This window comes from Barbus barbus (genome assembly GCF_936440315.1).
Source record: "Barbus barbus genome assembly, chromosome: 40".
NCBI classification, from domain to species: Eukaryota; Metazoa; Chordata; class Actinopteri; order Cypriniformes; family Cyprinidae; genus Barbus; species Barbus barbus.
In genome coordinates, this window is record NC_136718.1 from 23,543,109 (window position 1) to 23,568,223 (window position 25,115).

General features: G+C 39.8%; 1 protein-coding gene across 2 annotated transcripts in view; it reads right to left on the reverse strand.

Annotated features, from left to right (window-relative positions):
* Nucleotides 1–13,753: 13,753 nt before the first annotated feature.
* Nucleotides 13,754–25,115, reverse strand: part of LOC306859141 (uncharacterized protein) — a 37,527-nt gene continuing 26,165 nt past the window's right edge. The window contains exons 13-18 of one of the 2 annotated variants that reach the window (XM_079400010.1): nucleotides 20,337–20,466; nucleotides 20,200–20,232; nucleotides 19,776–19,876; nucleotides 19,033–19,116; nucleotides 15,320–15,452; nucleotides 13,754–15,197 (exon numbers count right to left, since the gene is read on the reverse strand). In XM_079400010.1, coding sequence (XP_079256136.1) covers nucleotides 15,348–15,452; nucleotides 19,033–19,116; nucleotides 19,776–19,876; nucleotides 20,200–20,232; nucleotides 20,337–20,466 — 453 coding nt within the window. In that variant the 3' untranslated portion in view covers nucleotides 13,754–15,197; nucleotides 15,320–15,347. Of the gene's footprint in view, nucleotides 15,453–19,032; nucleotides 19,117–19,775; nucleotides 19,877–20,199; nucleotides 20,233–20,336; nucleotides 20,467–25,115 lie in introns of both variants that reach the window. The other variant, XM_079400009.1, reaches the window with a different exon arrangement.

A 25,115-nucleotide genomic window follows, 5' to 3' on the forward strand; every position in this document is an offset into this window, starting at 1 on the left:
GATGAACGATCACCAGTGTAGCCAAAATCCAAACGGCTCTCTGGGTCCCGTCACTTCGCGTCTGCTCCGTGTTTATGCTCGTTTACGCCAAACATCCGTCCAGACACCAGCTGCTGATTTACAAATCACCAAACGCGCGTAGGTGGATGCACCAAGCTTATGTCTATGTCATTTTTTGATTGTTTGACTTATTTCCGTGTGATTCCGAGAGTTTTTAACTCCGGAGGATCGGTCAGGCGAGTTTTGGAGAGCTGCAGTTCCTCTTCAGGAACTCGAGCTGCGTCAACGACGCTTTGGGGAACGCCAATAGCGTAACCGGCTCTGAATACCAATCAAATCTGTCCAGAAATGGGAAGGGATGTCACGGGCGAGGTGACGTAATGACCAGCTGGTACAAAAGCACGTGCGGTGAAACCGGCATCAGCTTTTTGTCATTCAGCGAAGCGCTCTGTGACTGGTGAGTCCTATTTACCGTTGTCTGTCTGTTTGTAAAACATGTCAAAGCGAAGTGGGGAGAGGAGTGAGGCGCAATACGGGCTGTGTGTTCCTCCGTGCAAAACGCTGTTTGTGTACGGAGGATACACACAGTCTGTGTGTGCTTTGCTTGGGAGCGAGGCATGCGGAGGCAGCCCTCGAGGGGGCTGATTGTCCGCACTGCGAGGGTTTTCCTCTGCGTGTGCTTCGCTCCCGAAAGGCTCTTTTCTCCGGAGAGGGCTCTTTCACTAGCGTTCCCCGCGGCACTGACCCGCTTCCGCTAAGGCGGAGCGGAGACGGCGTTCGTGGGGTTCGCAACGGGATCTGGCAGAGGGATCGGAGACGAGCGAGCTCTTTCTCCATCCGCACCTGCCGGATCCCGCGACCGCTCCCCGAGTCCGGAAGCACGCGTGGCGGTTTCTTCCCCTCGGGCAGCAGCATCGGCGCTTCTCGCGTCTTCCTCCGAGGAGGTTGACATGGGAGGCGTCGAGCATGTTGCACCCACTCTGTCGTCCCATATGAGGAGCCTGTGGAGTGTTTTGTCGAACCGCAGAGAGGGTTATACTGCGTTCTCTGCGGTTTCAGACTCACCTCCACATCTGAGCCTGCCCTTTTTTTCCCCGACCTCCACACTGAGGTGTCGAGGTTGTAGGGAAAATATTTCGGCCCGCCTCTTCGTCCCCTCATTCTGTTATTTCGGTAGTGTCATGGGGACGAGTGAGCGCGGTTACAGAGCGATGCCGCGGGTGGAACAGACGCTTGCGAGCTATCTGTCCCCTGACGCTGCGTCGTCTCTGAAGGCAAAGGGTACGCGTCAGCAGGTCGGTCTGGCTTATGTTTGCACATCATGGTGGCATGCCAGGCTGACCTGCTCAAGGAGTTGGATGAGGGCGGGGGATTAATGCGGAGCACATCTGTGTGCTCCGCAAAACCGTTGATTTGTCTCTCCGCGCCGCCAGGGAGACCGTCAAGGCGATCTATGGCAGCCCTGGTGGCGGCGGAGAGGCATCTTTGGTGGACCCTGTCGGATTTTTGGTAAGCAATCGTGACAGGGCCTTCCTTCTGGACGCCCCACTTTGCCGCCTGGCCTTTTTTGGTTCAGGAGGCAGGTGGCGGAGTTCCAGCGGTTTCTCCCTCGCCGCTCTCTAGCTCATGGGGCTGCTGGGCGAGAGCAGCCCCTGCCGCGTGCTGGCTCCTCGTATAGGCAAGCGTGCCCCCGCAGGAGCGGATTGGGGCGGTAAGAAGGGTGCGCGGTCAAAGACCTCCCAGCCAAGCAGGCGAAGACGTCTTCGGCCAAGAAGCCCTGATGTGAGTGGGATCAGGGCTTATGAGGGTAGCCCCCGCTGCGGTAGAGCGACGATCGCACGGCGATCGTCACTCCCCCCAGCGCCCTCAGGAGATCGTTCTGCCAACCCTGCCACCTATGGTGCTTCAGGGCGCAGCGGTCTCCAGCGAGCGCATATCTCAGTCTCTTCCGCCCGGTATCGTAGCGGAGCTGAGATGCTCGCCACCCCTTCGGGGGTCTCTGGAGCAGCTAGTTCGGCCGTTCCCTGCCGGGGTTCCGCTTCAGGGCACCGAACTAGCCGCTCCGGGTTACACCAGAGGCCAGTCTCGAGAGACTGGTTCCCTTAGTAGACTATTTTGCAGCGTGGATACTACTGCCAAATGTGTCTCGATGGGTCCTGCGCACTGTAGAGAGAGGCTACAGAATCCAGTTTGATTCTCGTCCGCCTCAATTCAATGGGGTGAATTCCACGTTGTGGGCCCCGAGCAGGCTCTGGTAATGGAACAAGAGGTAGATACTCTTAAGGAAAGATACCATCGAGGTGGGTCTTCCTTCCGAAGAGAGTCCGGGTACTACAGCCGGTACTTCATAGTTCCAAGGAGGATGGAGGTTTGCGTCCCTTTTTTAGATCTGCATCAATTGAACCGCTCAGTCTGCAAGACTGAAGTTCAAGATGCTCAGGTAAGTACTCAGATCAAGTCCGAGGACTGGTCTGATAGCAGGTAAGTATCTCAGATCAAGTCCGAGGACTGGTTTGACACGTAGATCTAAAAGACGCATACTTCCATGTCTCCGTCCTTCCCACTCACAGGAAGTTCCTGAGGTTTGCTTTTGGGGGCAAAAGCTTACCAATATCGGGTACTTCCCTTCGGCCTAGCACTCTCACCCCACACTTTTACGAGTGTGTGGGCGCCACGTTAGCTACGGGGCGCCCGCATACTCAATTACATCGGCCTTTGGTTGATTCTTGCTCTATCAGAGCGGAGGGCGGCTCAACATTGAGGTGTTGTTCTCGCTCACTTAAAAGTGTTGGGGTTAAGACTGAACCCCAAGGAAAGTGTGCGTTCTCCATTACAGAGAACCACTTATCTGGGGGTGGTGGGGATTTGACCACGGTGCAGGCACGTATGTCTCCTGCTCGGATCGAGTCAATCCTCACGAAAGTCAGGAGGGTGAAAGAAGGCCAGTCACTCACTGTCAAGCGGTTTAGATACTGCTGGGTCTGGTGGCAGCTGCGTCCAACGGGATACCTTTTGGCCTGCTGTACATGAGACCCCTACAGTGGTGACTCAAGACCAAGGGGTTCTCCCCGAGGGGAAACCCGCTTCGCATGATCAAGGTCACGCGGCGGTGCCTACGTGCCTTGGACATGTGGAGACAACCTTGGTTCTTGTCCCAGGGCCTGGTGTTGGAAGCTCCTTGTCGCCGCGTATGCTAGCGACGGACGCATCCCTCACCGGTTGGGGAGCGGTCATGAGTGGCCACCCTGCCCACGGTCGGTGGAGGGGTCATCATCTCGCCTGGCACATCAACAGGCTCGAGATGCTGGCCGTATTTCAGTACTTCTCCTAGACCTAAGAGGTTGCCATGTGTTAGTTCGCAAGCGACAACACATCGGTGGTCTCTTATAGCAACCACCAAGGAGGTCTGCGGTTCGCGCCCCCTGTACAGGCTGGCACACCAGATCCTTGTGTGGGCTATGAGGCCTAGCTCTCCTGGTTGGTCGAGCTGGCATTGCTCCCCTCAACTTTGAGGGTCACCTTTGAGCATGCCGCTCCCTTCTGAGTGTCTTGAGCTCCCTCTCATGCAGAGAGTTAAGTGCTCCGCTCTCCAGAGATCTGCCTTGGTAGAGCTAGCATTGCTCCCCTCAACTTAGAGGGTCACCTTGAGCATGCCGCTCCCTTCTGAGCATCTGAGTTAGTACCTCATGGGGAGCCGACACCCTGTCGAGGCAGGGGCTGTTATCCGGGAATGCTTCACACCGAGGTGGGGAAGCAGATCTAGAGAGTGTTTGGCCAGGCCCAGGTGGACCTCTTCGCTACTCGGGCAGCGCAATGTCCCCTCTGGTACTCTCTACGTCATCCAGCTCCGAGGGGCTGGATGCTGTGGTACAGACGTGGCCGAGGCTTCGTCTTTATGCCTTTCCCCCGATTGCTCTGCTCCCCGGAGTTCTGGAGAGAGTGCGCCGGGACGGACACCGGCAGCTATTGGTAGCCCCGTTCTGGCCGGGCCGAGTATGGTTCTCGGACCTGATTTTCCTCCTTGACGGCTCTCCCTGGGAGATTCCAGTCAGGAGGGATCTCCTCTCACAGGCAGGAGGCACCCTTGTGCACCCCTGCCTGGAGTTATAGAAGCTGTGGGTGTGGCCCCTGAGGGGGCACAGCTGATAGCCTCTGGTCTCTCAACCGAGGTTGTTGAGACCATTCTCCAATCCAGAGCTCCCTCTACGAGGAAACTGTATGCCCTGAAGTGGAGACTCTTCACTTCATGGTGCGGAGATCGCCAGCTCGACCCAGTTAACTGCCCAGTAGGTACAGTGCTGGAGTTCCTGCAGGCTCGACTCTCCGCAGGGTTAGCCCACTCCACCTTGAAGGTCTATGTGGCGGCAATTTCTGCTTACCACACCCCTCTTGCTGGATTGACAGTGGGCGCACAACCCCTAGTTACATGTTTCCTCCGTGGTGCACTGAGGCTTAGTCCTCCTCCCTTTCGGGAGCCTGACCAGGTGCGAGCACGTCCACAGAGCTGCCATGTGGAGAAGGACGGACCAGTTGCTAGTGTGCTACGGTCCTTCTAAGAGGGGTCTGCCTGCTTCCAAGCAGACCCTCAGTCGGTGGATTGTGGATGCCATTCACATGGCTTATGAGTCTTCTGACCTCCCCTCGCCGATGGGAGTCAGGGCTCATTCCACTAGGAGTGTGGCGGCCTCCAAGGCCTTTCTCGCAGTTGTTCCTATTCAGGACATCTGCAACGCTGCGGGTTGGTCCACGCCTCTGACCTTAGTCAGATCCTTGGCCTGGACATGTGAGCCACTCCAGTCTCTTCCGTTCTCTTGCCCTAGCTGTGCGCCTCTTTTGGACACACAGGGCAGGGGTGCGGAAGTCTGGAGCCGTTGGTATCTCGTTCCCCAAAGCGTCGTTGACGCAGCTCGAGTTCCTGAAGAGGAACGTCTTAGGTTACTTGTGTAACCCTAGTTCCTCGAGGGAACGAGACGCTGCGTCACGGAGCCACACTTCCGGCATCCCTGCCAGCGCTTGCTTCATTCTATAAGCTGATGCCGGTTTCACCGCACGTGCTTTTGTACCAGCTGGTCATTACGTCACCTCGCCCGTGACATCCCTTCCCATTTCTGGACAGATTTGATTGGTATTCAGAGCCGGTTACGCTATTGGCGTTCCCCAAAGCGTCGTTGACGCAGCGTCTCGTTCCCTCGAGGAACTAGGGTTACACAAGTAACCTAAGACGTTTTCCGTAGGTTCCTGGCGACTCCGCGTAAAAATCCACTCAGTGCGCACTGAGATCATAACCCGCCGCAATGCCTGCGCAACAGACACTTCTTGTCCATATTACTTTTGCGTCATAAAACTAAGCACGTAAACTAAAGCAAACCCCTAAGACGACCCTCTTCGCACATCTGTGGATGTTCCTCTCTCTCTTTCGACCAAAAGACACGTCTGTGAGCGCGCGCACACCTTTATTGACGCCCGATTCTGTGAACTCACTGACAGCCGATATACTGCGTAACGTCAGATGATTTTTTTATATATACACCTGAGACCCAGCAAACAGAAAGTTATTTACTCTTTTATTACTATTATTATTATTACAAATATTTTCTATAGCATACAGGCAAACATTATTCGTGATAATATGAATATTATTATTTATTTATTAATAACATTAACAAAATTGATATTAATATATTGGCAAACTGTATAATTTTTTTTTTTCATCTTGTAATGTTGGCCACACCCTGAAACGTAGAACAATAATTCAATAGTTTTTAATTCATTCAAATTCAAATGAGCTTTATTGGCATGACTTGCACAGTATTGCCAAAGCATTGTCCATTACATGAATAAGGAACAAACGATTATATAATACATAAAACAAGAATAGATCTGTAAAATAATTAAGTAAATAAGTACATGCATTCGTTCTTTTTTTCCCACAAACAAGAAAAATATTTAAGACATTGCAAAAAAAAATAAAATAAATAAATAATAAAACCTTTGTACAACATGCAAGAAATGATCTTGCTTCAGTTTTGTCCACTGGCTGACAGTCTTAGTTTGTGACAGACTGATACATGTCTTGCTGCTGTTGTGATCATTTTGGAATTTTCCCCTGAAATGTGCCTTAATTCTTCTGCAGTTGGTAATGCCACAAAATTTGGTTTAATTTGTTGGAATTTGGGGAAATATACAGCTCTAATGTTGTGATAGTAATCTCAGTGCAGTAAGAAATGTTCCTCTGTTTCCAGCTCTTTCTGCGAGCACAGTGAACACAATCTCTGTTCTCGTGGCTGCCATCTTTGTCTGTGCCGTCCTCTCTGTATAGCCAGACAGCGATCACTCAGTCTGTACTGGATCTTTCTTAATTTGTGATCTTTTATACAGCTCAGGTATTCTGCTGGTTTGTAGTCTCTTTTCAGGTGTAAATACAGCTCCATCTTCTTTTGTATTTTAGTGGCATCTTTCCAATAGGCGATGTAATTTTGTTTTTGTAACTGTGTGATTGGTTGGGTCTGATTGTGCTGTGCTGGTTTGGGTGTAGTGTGAGTACCAGCTGTAAAAGTGCACTCTTCTGCAGGTTCTGCTCCTGCCACTGCAGGGCTTCAGCCTGGTAAGAACCCGGATCACTGCATTTCAGGTGCTGGTGGAATTTCACTGCTCTCTTTTGAATATTATTACATAATAGATTTTAATTAATAGTGGGTATTGTCCTAATTCAGCTCTGCATGAGTTATTTGGGGTCGCTCTGTTAATGTTTTTACAAATTTGGGTATGCATCATTTCAATTTCTTCTTTTTCCCATTTAGAGAAATCTTGGGTTTTTAGAGGTCCCCATATCTCACTGCCATATAGTGCAATTGGTTCGATTATTTCTTTTAGGAATTTTAGCCAGGTTTGAATTGGAATTTTGTACTGAATTTTTACTCTCAGTGCCTTTCACAGCCAGATTGAAGTTTCCTGTTGAGCCAGATAGGTGTGTTCATGGGTGTGTTGGAGGACCTGGTTTCCTGCTCTGAAAGTGTATTTATTTTCCTTACACCTGGATCTCTTTTCAAAAATCATTATTTTTGTTTTTGTTAGATTCATTTTAAGAGCCCATGTTTGACTGAATGTCTCTATGATGTCGAGGAGTTGTTGTAGTCCCTCTTTTGTTTTTGACAGAATTACTTTTTTTTTGTTTTGAGTTTAGGATGAAGTCAAGTAGTGCCGAAAGAGGTGAGTTTTCAGTTGTTTACACATACACATCTTTTAATCATTTTTGCAAATGTCTTGACTCCACAGCTAACAGAGCAATTTTGTCTTTACTGTTCCAATACTTATGGAGGGCACTGTAAATATATATATATATATATATATAAATATATTAGTGCTGTCAAACGATTAATCACATCCAAAATAAAAGTTTCTGTTTACATAATATGTGTGTACTGTGTATATTCATTATGTATATATAAATACACACACTTGCATGTATATTTAAGAAAAATATGTTACATTTATATATTAAATAGATGTAAATATTTTCAAAATATATGCTGTATGTCTTTATATATACATAATATATATACACATACGCACATATATTATGTAAACAAAAACGTATTTTTGATGTGATTAATCGTTTGACAGCACTAATATAGCACTAATATATATATATATATATATATATATACACACACACACACACATATATATACATATATCATAATCTTATAAATACAATTATTAATAATATCTGTATTAATATATTGCCAAATTGTATAATTAATATTTATATAGTCATATTGTAATATTGGACAGACCCCAAAACATGCATAACAATAGGATAATAGAACACAGGTGAACAGAATGACATAATCAGACACGAGGGAAAACTAGGTCACGGGCACATGAGGGAAGAAAACACAACAAAAAGTCCTGGGGTGTGACAATTATATATATTTGATATAATATATTTTATAATATATAGATATATGTCCAGCTGATACTAATGGGCTTAAAGGCAGTGGTATGTTTGGTCTCTATCCATTAAACAAACAAAAAAAGGACCAACTTCATTGGACACAAATTAAATTGCTTGGTCTTAGGAGAACAAGGCATACCAGAATCAGGCTTCAAAAATAAATAAATAGAAAAATACTGAGTGAAGTTATATGAGGGACAAGCAATGTGCAATATAACGGAGCCGTGAAGCGTTTCAATATTTGGCTTTATGCGTTTGGCGCTGCTTTATGCATCTCAAGTTGGAGCCGTGAATGTTATTTGCTCTAATGCTGGACTATTAAGCAATGCAATTCTGTCAATGTAGTTTTTTGTGTGGAGATTGTGATTATATAAATTTATAAATGAATTGCTTTCATCAGGCCTTGGTCGTTAAATGCAGGGTCATGCAATCAAGCCACTGCAAGAATACCTTTTGCACGAAGATCCAGGAATGTTCAGATTCAGAAGTCAATGAAAAATGCATAATACACTTTGTACTCACCTCAATTCGTTGATTTCAAGCTCTCTGGAGAAATGCAAGGCTTTTCATTTATGGAACAAATTAGGGATGGAGTATTTGCAAGCACAAATTAACAGTTAACTCGCCTGAGAACCTATTGAGTTGCTCGGGAAATTAATGAATAAATGTGAGCTGTTATGGCTGTTTACCTTCATAATGTTCTTTATTTTCCTCTCACCACCGTCATATTCCCACTGTAGCCTTCTAAAACAGAAGGGAATATTGACTGTAATTTCATAATTGTATTGCGTGAAAGGAAGAGTTCCCACAAAAATTAAAATTGTAATTGTTTTTTCATCAGAATGTAGCTTTTACATCACTTGCTCACCAATGGATCCTCTGCAGTGAATGGGTGCCGTCAGAATAAGAGTCCAAACAGCTGATAAAAACAACATAATAATCCACAAGTAATCCACACCACTCCAGCCCATCAGTTAACATCTTGAGTTGAAAAGCTGTGAGTTTGTAAGAAACAAATCCATCATTAAGATGCTTTTAACGTCAAACTGCTGCTTCTGGCTAAAACACAAGTCCTCAATCCATAATATTGCTTTTTCCAGTGAAAAAAGCTGTCTGGTCTGAATCAGGAGAGAAATATGCATGGATCAAGCACTGTTTAAGAGACAAAACAGAACAAAACAACTAAATAAATATTTCAGTGGATTTTGATGTAAGATGACAACAGGAGATGGACGTTTTCACTGGATAAAGCGTTATTCTGGATCAATAAAGACATCAATTGATGGACTGGAGTGGTGTGGATTATTGTAATGTTTTTATCAGCTGTTTGGACTCTCATTCTGACGGCACCCATTCACTGCAGAGGATCCATTGGTGAGCAAGTGTTGTAATGCTACATTTCTCCAAATCTGTTCCCATGAAGAAACAAACTCTAATCTTGGATGGGCTTAAATTGAGTACATTTTCTGGAAATGATCATTTTTGGATGAGCTGTGCCTTTAACAACAGGACAGCATTGCAGTGAAACTCATTCAGTGCTCTGCTGTGGATAAAGTGAGGATGGAGCTTCTCTTGGTTAGAAAAACACAGCATCTGTCATGCATATTTCAAAAATCATAAATGTTTCACATGTTTAGACCTCACAGTTCTGGATCAAAGTCATTCACAAAAGAGACACTAGAGTATTTGATAATATTCATCTCTTAACTATGTAAAATCATAATGAGATTGTAACCACATCTCGCTGGTAATTTCATTAGTGATGAGGATGTTTTTCCGACTCGGTTGCGTCTTCAAAAATAGACCACACATTAAGTAATATTATTAAGTTCTTTGTTACTTTGTTACTTTAACATAATTTGTTTTTGCATTTATAATTATGCAAAAACTTCCCAAATTTCTATTTTGCTTAAAGATAGGGAACCATTATGATATTAAGACACAAAACGTCCTGACCACATAGCTTATCACAGTAATGTAATACAGTTGTATCATTTAATATATAATTAATAATTTATTTTACATAATTTAAATCGAAACATATAACTTAAATATATAATTTAAATAGTTTGAATAATTTATACATTATACATCACATGTATTGTAATATTTATAATGTTTTGAAATACAGTGAAAATGACTGTATTGAGGTAATGGAAAGCTAATAAGAATCCTCTTAATATATATATATGTATATATGTATACGTGTATACGTGTCTGATGATATATATATATACATACAATATATACATATATCCCCACTCTTTTTGAAACTTCTGAAGTTTCCAGAATGTGTTACTTTTTTAGCATCCTGTAAGACTCTTAACACAAATGATGACATAAGGAGTTAATATTTGATTAAGAGTATTGGATTTTTGCTGGACCTCAGCCGGGGAGAGAGAGAGCTGGATGAGAGTAAGATAAATGAGCTGGAGCGCTGCAAATGAACCCCCTGTGCCCTACACGCTACCTGTCTGCTCAGCCAGGTAAACACAGCGTGAGCATGAAGGAAAGGCTGCTTCACACGACCCCATTGACACTGTTTGTGGAAACAGAGAGATAGAGCGCCTCATTGGACCGATTCAGAGCACAGTTATGATTCAGTGGATTGTGGAGCGATCGGCGGAGGACTGTGGAGCGCTGTGGAGTTCTCTGTGTTTATGTGCTGTGTGTGTGTCCTTGCACAAAGCACAAAGTAACTCTGGGCCTGCAGCGTTTGGGTGTGAAGGCCTTCGGGTGAACAGCTCCCCAAAGCTGACATTGACTTAGAACACAAATGACATTAAAATCCATCAAACACAGCCCTGCACTTTTCCTGAAGTTCAAACAAACAGGCTCCTCTGGGGTACCAAACAAATCTGGCAGTCTAGAGAGAAAAACCTCAGAATTAAAATCAAAATCCCTCCCTAGCTCCCCAGACCACAGTTAATGATTTTTTACATCTATCTATCTATCTATCTATCTATCTATCTATCTATCTATCTATCTATCTATCTATCTATCATCAAAAAATTTCAGACCTCCTACCTCAAAATTTTATAGTGACTGATTACATATAATTTTTTTCCATTGGCTCAACAAAATTCAGTTAGCAGAAATTCAATTGGGCCAATGGAAAAATTTAGATGTAATCAATCACTAGAAAATTTTGAGTTTGGAGGTCTGAAATTTTTTACAGTGTACCTACCTACCGTTTATCAATTTATGTATTTATTTTTAATAGAAAACAGAATCAACTGTAGAATGCATCTCTTATAAGAACAGACTGCCCAAATTAAATAATATATAATGTAATGAATATCATGAAAATGGATAAAACTATTAAAAATACAGAAATATATTTTTTAATTATTTAAAAGAACCATAAAAATACTCCATATTCAACATCATATTCTGAAACTAAACTAAATTAATATAAATTAATCTAATCTAAATTTAAGTCTTCAGAATTGTCAGGTTTGTGTGTGTATGTGTGTGTGTGTATATATATTTATATATCTAATTTTGCCTGTGTTAATGCCAACAGCATACATTTTTGGCAAAACTGTATATTTTATTAGAATTTTTATATTTCACCCTCATAGATCCATTTTCTCAGTTTTGGCCTATACATCAAATACTCGCTTTTTTGGTACTGGAGTAAACCAAAATCTTACTAAAAGCTCATTTTTTGAGATATCAACCTCAAATTTGGAACACAACTTGTTCAGATATTATAGCAATTTTTGAGTTCAACATGTTTTATAAAATATGTATACATAAATAATTTTCATAAAATAAAACCTCTATAACTTTTTTTTGTTTGTTTTTTTACTTCAACAATAATCTGCCAAGGGTCTTCTTTAAAATGAGACCAAATATGACAGTTTTTTTTTTTTTACATTAATATTTTTGTTCTCCAAGCACCTTAGAGTAACCTTTTTAAACTGACGCACAAGGGTTAACCTGATAACACGCACCTGGACACCAATAGATCACCAGAAAATTTCAATTCTGTCATTGTTTACTCACCTTCATGTTGTTCAAAATCTGAATAGTTTTCTGAGACTCAAAAGGATGCAGGTCTTTCCAACAGCTCTAAAAATGAGCATTATGAAAATAAATGATGAAATATGCAGAAATTTTAATTATTTAAAAGAACCATAAAAGTAGTCCATATTTCCATAACTACCTAAATATCAATATGTTTTTTAGAATATTAATTTTAAGTGAAAACAAAAAAGCTGAAAGATTTAAACACCCACCTGTGGTCTTCTAGAAAAAAAAATGTCTGGGAGGTGGAATCATTATAGATCTGAGGTAGTACCAGCTCTGTGACAGCTACTAATAATCATTACGCTCACATTGTTCCCTGCACACTGTTGTATTGTGTGAGCTGTGGCCACCTGTTAACCCACCTGATGAGGTGACCCAAATACATCTGAGGGGAAAAGCGACTTTTTGGTCCCAGTCTTGCCTGGCTGTGCCACCCCTGGCAGGTGCTCCACAAAGGAGGCCAAGAGAAATTGTCTGAGGTCCATACGATGGGGTCACGGCCGAGCACTTTGCTGGAGTGATTTTTCTTCAACAGTCTAAACGTTCTTGTGTAGCGCTGGTCAAGAGGGCAGTGCATGCGCTGCTGCATTTACACTTTTTATGCTTCACTGATGAAGAGGAGCCAAAACAAATTTGCATCTGTTCTGCTCATAAAGGGTGCATTTATGTGAAAAATACAATAAAGTCAGTAAAATTGTAAAAAATTATTACAATTTAAAATAAATGTTTTTTTATTTGAATCTATTTTAAACTGTAATTTATTCCTGTGATACAAAGCTGTATTTTCAGCATCATTACTCCAGTCTTCAGTGTCACATGATCCTTCAGAAATCATTCTAATATGCTGATTTAATGTTCAAGATACATTTCTTCTTATTATTGATGTTTATAGCTCTGCTGCATAATATTTTTTTGGAAACTGTTATACATTTTTTTTTTCAGGTTTCTCTGTTAAGAGGAAGTTTAAAAAACTTTTTAAATTAATTTTAAATTAATATATATATATATATATATATATATATATATATAAAATAATAAAATAAAAGTGGTTGGATAAGTAGTGTGGAGAATGGAAAATATAATACAGTTAATTGAAATAAATTAACGATCTGTCCATGGTCCATCTACCCCCCCCCCCCCATACAAAAAAATTATTAAATAAATTAAATTAAATAGCCAGAGACCGCAAACCCCCAACTGCTCCCCGGGCGCCGCAGCAAAAATGGCTGCCCACTGCTCCGGGTGTGTGTTCACAGTGTGTGTGTGTTCACTGCTGTGTGTGTGTTCACTGCTGTGTGTGTGTGTGTGTTCACTGCTGTGTGTGTGCACGTTGGATGGGTTAAATGCAGAGCACGAATTCCGAGTATGGGTCACCATACTTGGCAGTATGTCACTTCACTTTCACTTCACAATAAAAACAGTGAAACCTGCATTTGTAAATATTAGTTTAAATCCCACAGCTTCATAAATTCTCCCACATCAACACATAAAACACGGTCTCATTATCTGAAAGAGAGATTCAACACCTCCATCATTACAGCAGAGATGCCACAGACTCGTGTCTTTATACGCTGAATCGTGTGGAAATAATGACCAGCAGACCTTGATTTGACAGATCACTCTAACAAACACTTACTCACACCAGCTGTTCAGAGGAAACTGTCCAGCTCGACACCAGCTGAGGGACACGGCAAAACACGTAATGAAATAGTGCACTCTTTCACAAGATATAAGGTAACAAAGCTGAGAACCTCAGAAGATGAACAGATGCAAGATTTAATATAATGTCAGCGGAAAAGCCCTGTGTGCTGCAGGTGAAGTCATTTAAGGCAAGAGTCGTAATCCCTTCGCTTTTTCTGATATAAAACCAAACATCACAGGCTTTGAGTACAAAATGTTCAAAAAAAGACACTAAAGCAAGTGACAGCACGATATGCTTTTACAGATACCAGAAGACTCATTTTTGATTTATTTGATAAAAGTGCAAATTAAAATGACTATTAATGCAAATCACTGCTTTGGAAGACAAATGAAGCTTGTTTGATTAAAATATTTCAGTGTTCGAGCGTGAATACATTTCTTTAATGAATAAAATAATCATTTCCTGTGCAGTCAAGGGCACATCGAGCTCCATTTTTGCAAAAAAACAAAAATAATTCTCAATTTTTGCCACAATGCAGAAGGAAAGCATTTTATGTCTGACTAAGCAGAGAATTTGAGCTGATAAACTCCTGCAGGTCATGAAATGGCACACAGAATACTTTATGTGCCCTACTGCAGGGTGCAAAACTCTATTGGCTTGTTATATTGTACAATGAATCTGTATTTCCGTAGCCCACAACAAATAGGTCACAAGGTCATATTTACACAGCAACTGTTGTGTAATGTTGCTACTCTGCTGGTTTATATGATTTAAAGGAACATATTATTGACATTAGTCCACAAAAATCGTATCTTAAAAATCTTCAAATATAAGCTAAAGTAAAATAAAAAACAAACAAAAATAAACAATCTGTGCACTGTGAGCCTATAAGCAGTGTACAAGATGGATGGGGAGATGGATATGAAATAATAATAAAATGAGTGCTTCATAACAGCCTAAACATACTGCTAAACATCCCTTTTTGTGCTCCACAAGAAAGAAAATCATGACATGAAGGTAAATGATGACCGACTTTTCATTCTTGGGTGAGCCACCCCTGCAACGGCGGACAAACTGCAATGGATGTTCACTACAAAGGGATTACAAGTCGCAAACATGTAAATCCTAGTGTTATGCAAAAGGAATCAGACTTAAAAAGAGATTTGTTTCTTCCTCTTTTATTCATCCTCTTCATTTACTGAATGAAATCCTCAAAAGAAAAACGAGGAGTCCGTTTTGAATTGTGTGAAATGCAGATGTCCTCTGCTGAACCGCCACGGAGGACTCGACTCTGTATCATCCAGAAAACACACACGCGCTCAAGGCCACAGAGAGAGTCGGCGATTCAGCAGACGCATGTGGAAGCCATTCAACTGGCTGTCTGAACCAGAATGCCTCTTTCACACCAGCCATCTGTGAGTTTACCACTGACATCCATTATAGGGGAAGCAAAACGATATGCGCCTCCAGAAAACGTCTGAGAAACGAGTTGTTTGCTGTAGCACCGGGTCAAAGAAGCACAGGATCCGGCTCGCCAAGACTTAATCAAACCAAACACCAGCACTGGGGAAGATCCAAAAAACATCAGTCGCAGTCTGCAGATAAGCCGGTACAATTGCCTTCCCAATGAAATATTATGACATGCTTAAGATAGCAGGTGCAAATTCACACAAACGAACACCTACTGTTCCAGATGTGAATGGAAATTCAGCTTCATTGAGTGTATTCAGAGTACACTTTCTTGAAGTCACTGATAAATTGGCAAATCCATCCGAAAACTTCTTGGGAGTCTTGATCCAAAGGCTCTCCGAATTTGAACTGTGAGGAAGAAAAAGAAACCAAATGACCAGTGATATTCACACAGTGCTTTCTACAGTAAAAAAACTGCTTCATCTTGTAATTGAAAGTCAAAATATGATTTTTTTTAATATATATATTGTGTAGGGTGTAGTATTTTTATATATTATAAAATATAATACTTAATAAATTGAAAAAAGTACATTTAAAATGCTTTACTATATATATATATATATATATATATATATAAAATAATACAAAAAAATTGTCATATTTAAAATAACATTGTTAAAAACCCTGCTATTGTCAAGTTTATACATTTATCCCTTAATACAATAAAAAAAGCTTCATATTGTAATTGTTGTTAAATATAAATATTTTCTATATATTGTGTAGTATATATATATATATATATATATATATATATATATATATATATATTAGTGCTTACACACATAATATATGTGTGTGTGTCTTGTGTATTTTTATGATGCATATATAAATACACACACATGCATGTTTATAGTTCTAATACCAAATCATCAGCAAGAATGTTTCTAAACAAACATAGTTTGGATCAGCATGAAGATGAGTAAACGATGTCAGAATTGAAATTTTTAGACCAACTAACAATGTGATCCACAATCCAATCACCTCCACACCTGCAGACTCCACAAATGCCAGTTTTATAACCTTAATGCTGATAAACTAAGAGAAATAGACTGTATAATGGCCAAAAAAACCTGTTTTTTCCAATCATTCTCAGTTTCTCTCTTCATCCTGGCCCTATTCTCCCCATTATTTCTGGCTCAACAGCCCCAAGTTGCTGTGTGCTGTATTTTTGCCCAAGGCTGAAAGTTTGGGCTGTAATTGTGAAACTAAAGCGATTCTCATCCCTGGCAGGAAGCTCGCTCCTCATCCTGTCAAGCTCACAATAGGCTGAATGTTCACAATGAACTGCTCGCAGTCTTTATGGATGGTCTTGAAGAAAATTGGGACAGCTGGGAAATACATTGCACGTTACAAACAGAGGAAAAGGACTTTCCCTAAGAATTTGTTCTTTATTATTAAGAAAGCTGTGTATTTTTTTGGCTCCTGATTCAGTCCGGCTGGACTTTTATTGCAAAAAGCAGTTACACTGTTTTGTATTCTCTCAGAAAAAAATTACAAACAGCACATACACTGCTGTTCAGAAGTTTGAGGTACCTATTAAACAACTGATAGTCGACCAGAAGAGGCTTGGTCAACCAAAATTTCATTAGTCGCAGAAGAAAAAAAAACAGACGAATTCACGCAGTCCGTGACGGACAGATCGTTAACGGTCAGTCTATGTGGTAATATAGTACTTCCAAACGCTTGCCTATCATTCATCAGCTTATCATCTGAAATATGTTAGTATTAGCAACTTGCCACTCAATGAAATGTTAATCTAGAGAAATGTGCGCTGTTCAAGTGTCTGTGTGAAGAAACTGAACAGAAACGCTCACTGCAGGACAGATGGAGGCACTTAAAATACTCTGTCATTTCTGGTCATACAGATAAGAGTAATACGTCTTTCGAGTCTGTAAAACTTTGTTTATTTGTGCGCACACACAATAACAACAAAACATTGTGCTTTTGTAAAATAATGAAAGCAAAAAGGATATGTGTGATGCTAATGGTCAAAAGCATCCGTTTTCAAATTTCCCAACATATTAATATTATTTTGAAGTCATAAGTAATTCAAGTAATTATGCTTTATTAATCTAAACTCTGTAAATTTGTTTGAAAAGGAATAAAAGGCGCCTGAGTTTTACTGCCTCTAGTGTTCATTTATTTTGGAAACTACAGTGAATTTATTGGTACGTATTTCGCATCTCGCTAAAAAGTGCGCCCAGATATGTTTATGCCATGAGATCAGGTAGGTTTATTAATAAATGTGTGATTAATGCTTTAAATGAACGACTACACGTCGACCAGAAAAATCTTTAGCCGAGGGCAGCCCTATCAACAACAAAACAAAATGAACAAATAAAATAATTTTTAAAAGGCTTCATTTAGGGCTGGGTATCGAGTTCGATACTTTTTAGGCACCGACCGAATTGCCTCGATACCACCGAGTATCGAAAAACGTCTTGTCGTTTGGTACCAAATTTCAATAGCTTAAGGGGTTAATCTCATCAGCACTAGGGGTGTTCGACTAGAAGCGACACGGCACAGATTGATCAGTGTGTCACATCTGCGAGAGCGATTCGAAAGTGTACGGAGCGTACTATTGCGCGGTTTCGTTTACTACACAGACTGAAGCGCACGTCACGCTCGTGGTGATTTCAGCGTCTGTCGTCTAAATGAGGACATAAACACATGAACAACATCTGCTCTGAGCATTTTATCATTTGATTTGAGTAAAACTAGCGTCATATCATATACACAAGAACTGTAAAGGTATTCACGGCAACCCGTCAAAATAAACGTTCAGTTTAACTTTGAAGACACTGCGGCAGAAATATATTAATATTGTTCAGCAGAGTGTATATACTGCTACTACTAGCTACTATTAAAATGATTAAAACTCTATTTTTTTTAAAGTAAGGATCACACAACATTTCTTCCATGTTTTAATTTTAATAGTAACATTTTGCTTGCCAAAATAAATAAAGTTTGATTTCCAATCATTTAAAAGATAAATGAAATTAATGTTTTATGCCTTCACTTGAAAACCAGATACAGAACACAGAATTTCTGAGGAAAAAGAAAACATTTCATAAGGCTATTTTAAGAATAAATTTGAATAAACTAAGTTTTTGTGCATTCAAATAATTAGACATACAACAACACAGAATTTAATAACAATAAAACATATGGTGAAAGAAAAGAAAACACCCACTTATGAAAGTGGATAAAGATTTTTAATTTCTTGAAGTTTTTAACAACCTAGAATAAATGAATAGAAATGATGATTCTGTCTGAGCTATGCGTTTTAAAATTAACATGCACTAGTGTAAACTGACAACTAGGCTATTTGAGCTTTATTAAAATTATTTGCACAGATTTATTGTGTTGGATATATTTTGTTCGTTTGTGCAGTGGTTCAGGAGATGAGTCTTTGAGTCTGTATACATGTTAACAAGCTGAAAAAAAATAAAACTAAAGTTTTTTGAGATAATGCAATCTTGTTAAAACTGATTTCATAAAATTGGTATAAAAAAAAAGTATCGTTCAGGAACCTGTATCAAACTCAAGGTATCGGTATCGGTATTGGTATCGGTATAGGTATCGAAAATTTTTGAACGATACCCAGCCCTATTTGTAGTTACTTTGCAAATTTTTGTTGCAAATTCCCGTCTATGCCACTACAGACAATCTTCTTCAAACAAACAATGAATATCATAGAGAACTGATATCATAAATCAATTTTAATCTAGCATCATGTGTCACAGTGAGAACCAAAAAAAACAAAAAAACTGTAACCTTGATGAATGGGTGGGCTGAGATATATTCCCCTCTTCCACCTCAGTCCACCTGGCACAGATAACCAGTCTCCAGATAGCCGGAGATCCCGGCCCATCCGTCTCCCAAAGCAACCCAACAGAAGATATTGAAATAATAACTCAGGGATTACCAATATGTCAGTGTAGAGCTTCCTCATCTCCTCACACCTCTTCATCAGCTGTCTGAGATCGGTCTCATGCTTCTCGATGGTCGCCTAGAGTCGGAGATAAAGGAAGAGCAGGTGTTACGGCTGCACATTTTCCTTCTTTCCATTTCTGGAGAGGTAGCACTGGAATTCTTAGCGCTATCAGCCTCAGAGGCTTTTGATCACGGGTATTTTTTTTCAACCAGACCACATTCGAAAGCTTTTATACAGTGAAAAGGTGTATCAAACAAGCAGCTCTCAAGGGTCTGTGCTTTATAAGATCTAGATTAACTTCCTTTCTCTGTGGAGAATAATGCACCACATAGGATTTTTTAAAGAGCAACCTGGCCGGTCTTTTCAGTATAATGAAAATGAGTAAGGACAGGGTCTGTCAAGCTCCAAACGGAGTAAAAAGCAGCATAAAAGCATCACAATGTGTCATGTGACTTGCGTGCTATTCTTCTGAAGTCATATAATAGCTTTGTGCGAGGACAAGACTGACATTTGAATCATTATACACTAAGAGAATTAGCTTTGTCCAATTTGAATCATTATTTTGATCCAGTCTGATTGATTGAGTTCACAGAAAAATGTTTCATAGAAAAATCTAACTAAATCAATTAACATTCCATTAATACCAATGTTTTCTTTTAAATTCTTAATACATTCAAGTAACTTGATTATGTGATATAATAAAGCAAAGATAATTGGATATAATTGTAAATTACCTTCAAGTCTTTGAAGAATTTGGGGTGCTGATTGACTTCGTTTTTAATTTTACTGTATGTTTTCCTGTACTGGATGATCTTCTGAAATTCATTCTTCACTACTAAATGGTGACACAAAGGAGAAAAAAATCTGTGATTAAGGACATTTATAATAGACACACTTCACTCTATGAGCTCAATTGCAATGCCTTTATGCATTACTGCACAAGCATCCAAGCAGCAGCAGGTTTGAATGTAATGCCCAGCTGATTCAAAAGTAATAAATTGTATGAAATGATTGACCATGCTTGAATGAAGCAGTGAAACTGTGATGTTCTGTAATCAAATGTGCTCAATCAAGCATCCATTTCTGAAACACTGATGACTACAAACAAGTTTGGTGCAGCAGCATCACAAAACACATCAGATGAGAGCGTCCACGTACCATCCACCTCTGCTGTCAGACCTTTAACCGAAGCTGCGGGAAAACCACAGAAACACACAATCAGAAGGCATTCAATCAAATCAGCCCCAAAAACATCTATCACATATTCCCTTGCAATTAAATTTTGATTAGAGTACCTCCAGGAACAGTCTCGAATTCTGCAAGCTCCAGGAAAAAGGTGGCCAAACGTGGTTCTCGCAACATGATCTGCTCCACAAGGGCATGCAGCAAGGTGAACTTCCGATTGTTCCCGCGCAGCTGAGAGAGCTGGGAAAAAGAGGGAATGTGTTTGTGGATGTTTCTCCATGCACCTGCGTTTAGTGTAAATAGCATCTAACTGCTGCCGAAATAAAAACGAATATATTAATTTAATTCAATATCAATATTACTAAAAAACTGTTATGGTGCGTCAATTATATTAAAATAACACTCCAACATAATAACAACAATTTCTACTGAAATAAAAAAAATTGTCGAGTGCGAAGTGCTATTTGTGTGACATGCAAGTTGACAATGTTGAATGTTCCAATTTGTAGGTTCAACAACAGTCAGAACGCTTCCTTAGAAGACAGCTGTCTATGTAGGCAGTGCTTGGTAACAATTAGGAGGAGGTTTGGGAACAATTGGTCCTATATCCCCAATCAAATATCCCATCTGACCGGAGGGTACCGGAGATAAACAAATATTTATCTTGGATGTGCGTTAGTGAGTTTATGCATGCTCATGCACACATTTTTGAATACCAATACCTTGCCCAAGGCCAGAGAAAGAGCGAGGTTTGACAATTCACCACCCACCCACATATTACCATCAACTAAAAATGGAAGAAGATAATGTCCTTGAAGCACACCTCTATTGTGCACATGTGAAAAACCGGTTAACATTTTTCCAGAAGGATCTCTTTGACATCTCGGAGGTTCTGCTCTCTTATTATCCACAATGCAGATCGTGTGGCGCGCCGCAGCCTCGCGTGAGTGCTTTTAAAGATTTCTACAGTAGGCTAAAGAGTGATAATGATAAGAAATGCATGTCTTGAACACACAGAATAAATATAGCTGCTAATTTAAAAAGCTTTCACTATTATCCAGCTGTAACATGAATAATCAGAGCACTGAAAATTAATGAAGTGATACGTGCTAAACACAAACGCTCCTATCTCAACTGCATCTTTTTAAAGCAAGAAAATTTAAAGCGAGTACTTGTGCCACAAAAACCAGTGTCTGTTTCAACTGCTCTCCATATCAAGAGGCCTGCAAAGAACAAGAGCGCAGATCTAGCGGCCTCTCTAGATCTATTCTTTATGGTAATGCATGTAGATGTGAAACCACTGCAACAATTTCAGCTGCCGCTAATTTAAAACTCGCAGGCTAAATGCTGATCTTCAGATGGGTGGAAAAAAGGGCTATTCTCAGTGTTGTTTATTATTTCAAAGCCCAATCTGTTCTACAAAACTAAAGTTGACCAGGAGGAATCAAATACACAGTTTTGTTTTGAAAACACTAAAATCTTAGTTCACACAGGATCACTCGTATTTTGCGGTATCAGACTTAAATTTGCGTTTTCAAAAAAATCTTTTGAAAAAAATCATCGTGTTTGATGATGATTTTACTGGATTTTTTTTATATTTGGTAACTTAACTTTTTATTAAATATATACATACATTCATAAATAGAAACATTGCTATTCAAAAGTTTGGGGTCAGTAAGATTTTTTTTTTTGCCTTTATTAAGCAAGGATGCATTAAATTGATCAAAGGGTCCTGAAAAAATGCATCACAATTTCCAGAAAAATACGAAGCAATGATAATAATCAGAAATGTTTCTGGAGCAGCAAATCAGCATATTAGAATAATGTCTGAAGGATCAATGTGACAGTAAGCAATGTGTAAGTAATGATGCAAAAAAATTCAGATTTAATCACAAGAATAAATTACATTTTACAATATACTCACATAGAATTTAGTTATTTTAATTAAATAAAAGACTTGGTGAGCAGAAGAAAAAATCGTCTCTGAATTTTTGAATGGTAATGCATGAAATATTGATTTCTTTTCTTGTTTTGTGATGAGAAAAATGACTGGGATGTACAAAACAGTTATTTATACAGTTTAACAGTCATTATACAAACATATTTGACCATAAAATGCTACAGTTAACCAATCTGAATCAAGTATTCCAGAAGACTATGTTATAAATAGTTTAAACTGCATATTAATCTCAAATGTTGTGACACTTGCTTTAAACAGTGACAAAAAGTCCAAATGTTAATATATATTTAAGACTAAACATGCAAAGTTCTTGGGGTCACACTTTATTTTAAGGTCCAATTCTCACTTTTAACTAACTATGAACTATGACTTTTGCCTCAGTAAACTCCTCATTTGCTGCTTATTAATAATTAGTGAGGTAGCTGTTAAGTTTAGATATGGGGTAAGGTTAAAGGATCTAAAATATGGTCTTTCAGAATAAGGCATTAATATGTACTTTATAAGTAATAATAAACAGCCAATATGCAAGTTAATAGTGAGAATTGGTCCTTAAAAATAAGTGTTACCAAAATATGATATAGTAAATGATGAAATTGAATTTTTTAAAAATGTTTCATTAATCATCAGAGGTTTACTTCATCACTCTAAGATAAGCATGCGGTTGTTTTTTTGTCGTGTTTCTATAGAGGAAGCATAGGGGTGGTGCACTCAGATTCCTCATTAGCAAAGGAGGAAGTTGTTCAGCTTATTGTGCAAGTGCCCTTAAATCTTGCCACTGAGGAACTGGGTTTCAAGCACGCTGGCCGCAAAAATCAATAAAAATTACTGGCGTGTGACTAATGACTTCATCGAGCTCTAAAAAGAAAAAGCCATGCCGTGTGGCTAATGAATTGGGCCGCTGCGGCAAGAGTTCGCACAAACGAACAACAAAGAGAAACTCACAGGTATCACTGTGTGGCACGTCTGATTTGTGTAGTGGATGCAGTCGTACAAACGTGACTAAACCATAGGGCACATGTCACATACATATGATACATGTCACAATATATATGCCATGTAATGCATCATAATAGAGTGCAATAACAGTGCTCTGGAAGTAAAAAAAAAAAAAAAGGAAATTAATACTCTCATAACTAATTTTTAACAATTATGTTTTAAGTCAGAATGACTATGATCCTTGCAGTTGTTAAGCAACGATATATACTCTCAACTTATGGAAACAGCTGGAAATGCAATAACAAATCTGAGCAGCAACCGCCCACTCCTATGAAGCACTGTGAATAATGTAACTGAGTCAGTCTCACTATAATACGATTTATATATGTGAATATTTTTGAATGCACTTACAATATATTGTATTTTGTCCTTGGGAAACAATATCAACAAAATAAATACATAAAATTATCTAAATAATCAATTAAATATTATGAGAAAAGGAGTCACTGTAACGGGGTGAACGAGACGTGAGGATCCATTTGCAAGCTTTTATTAATAAACATTCAAATAACAGACAGGGTCAAAACACCAGCAAACGGGTATGGCATGGGCAACACACAAGAGTAATCCTAGGGCATGCGTGGGTCCTCGATCGGTGAACAACATCCAGAGGGCTTGAGAAGAGGGGTAGTCCGATAACCTGAGCAATAATCCAAACGAGGTAAACACAGAGTCCGAAACGGTGAGACAAGGGTAAATCCATGATACAAGGGCGGGAAACAGGAAATGAGACTATAAACAAAATAAACTAAACTTAGACTTAGAGAACACAGAATGGCTCGGTAAGCCAGCTAACACTTGTAAGCGCAGAACCAGACTCGGAGCTAGACATAACCACAGAAGGCTCGGTAAGGCAGCTAACACTTGGAGAGTGCTAAGCGCAGAACCAGACTCAGAGCTAGACATAACCACAGAAGGCTCGGTAAGGCACCTAACACTTGGAGAGTGCTAAGCGCAGAACCAGACTCAGAGCTAGACATAAACACAGACGGCTCAGTAAGGCACCTAACACTTGGAGTGCTAAACGCAGAACCAGACTCGGAGCTAGACATAAACACAGACGGCTCAGTAAGGCACCTAACACTTGGGGAGTGCTATACGCAGAACAATACACGGCAATCTGTGAAAAGAAGTCCATGGTTTATAAAGGGTGTGTGATTGTGAGATGGTTCTCAGGTGTGAGCATGTGATTGAGACGGCTGTGTGTACTTGTGTGCAATGAATGCTGGGAAATGCAGTCCAGGGTAATATATGACAGTCTGTGTGGTGTAAGAGCCAATATGATGGAGAGGTGACCTCTTGTGGAAGTTGGACAAAAGACCACGAACCAGATTCGTGACAGTTTATCAGTGATACCTAAGATTTTATGACATTTTTATAAGTCTCTTATGCTCACCAAGGCTGCATTTATTGGACCAAAAATACAATAAAAACAGTAATATTGTGAAATATTATTACAATTTAAAATTTCTATTTTAATATATTTTAAAATGTAATTTATTCCTGTGATGTAAAGCTGGATTTTCAGCATCATTACCCCAGTCTTCAGTGTCAGAAATCATTCTGATATGTTGATTTGCTGCTCAAGAAACATTTATTATTACCATATTTTTGTGGATTATTATTATTTATTTATTTTCGGGATTCTTTGATGAATAGAAAGTTCAAAAGAACAGCATTTATTTAAAATACAAATCTTTTGTAACATTATAAATAATTAAAATGCATGTCTGAATATAAAATCATTTTATAAACAACTAAATAAAACTATAAATGTTTTCACTGTCACTTTTGATCAATTTAATGCATCCTTTCTGAATAAATGTATTAATTTCTTTAAGAAAAAAACAGTTTTTTTAAATGGTAGCATATGTGAGATTAGGTATTTCAAGAGTGTGCAAAGCTATGCGTATGACACAGCATGGCCAAAAAC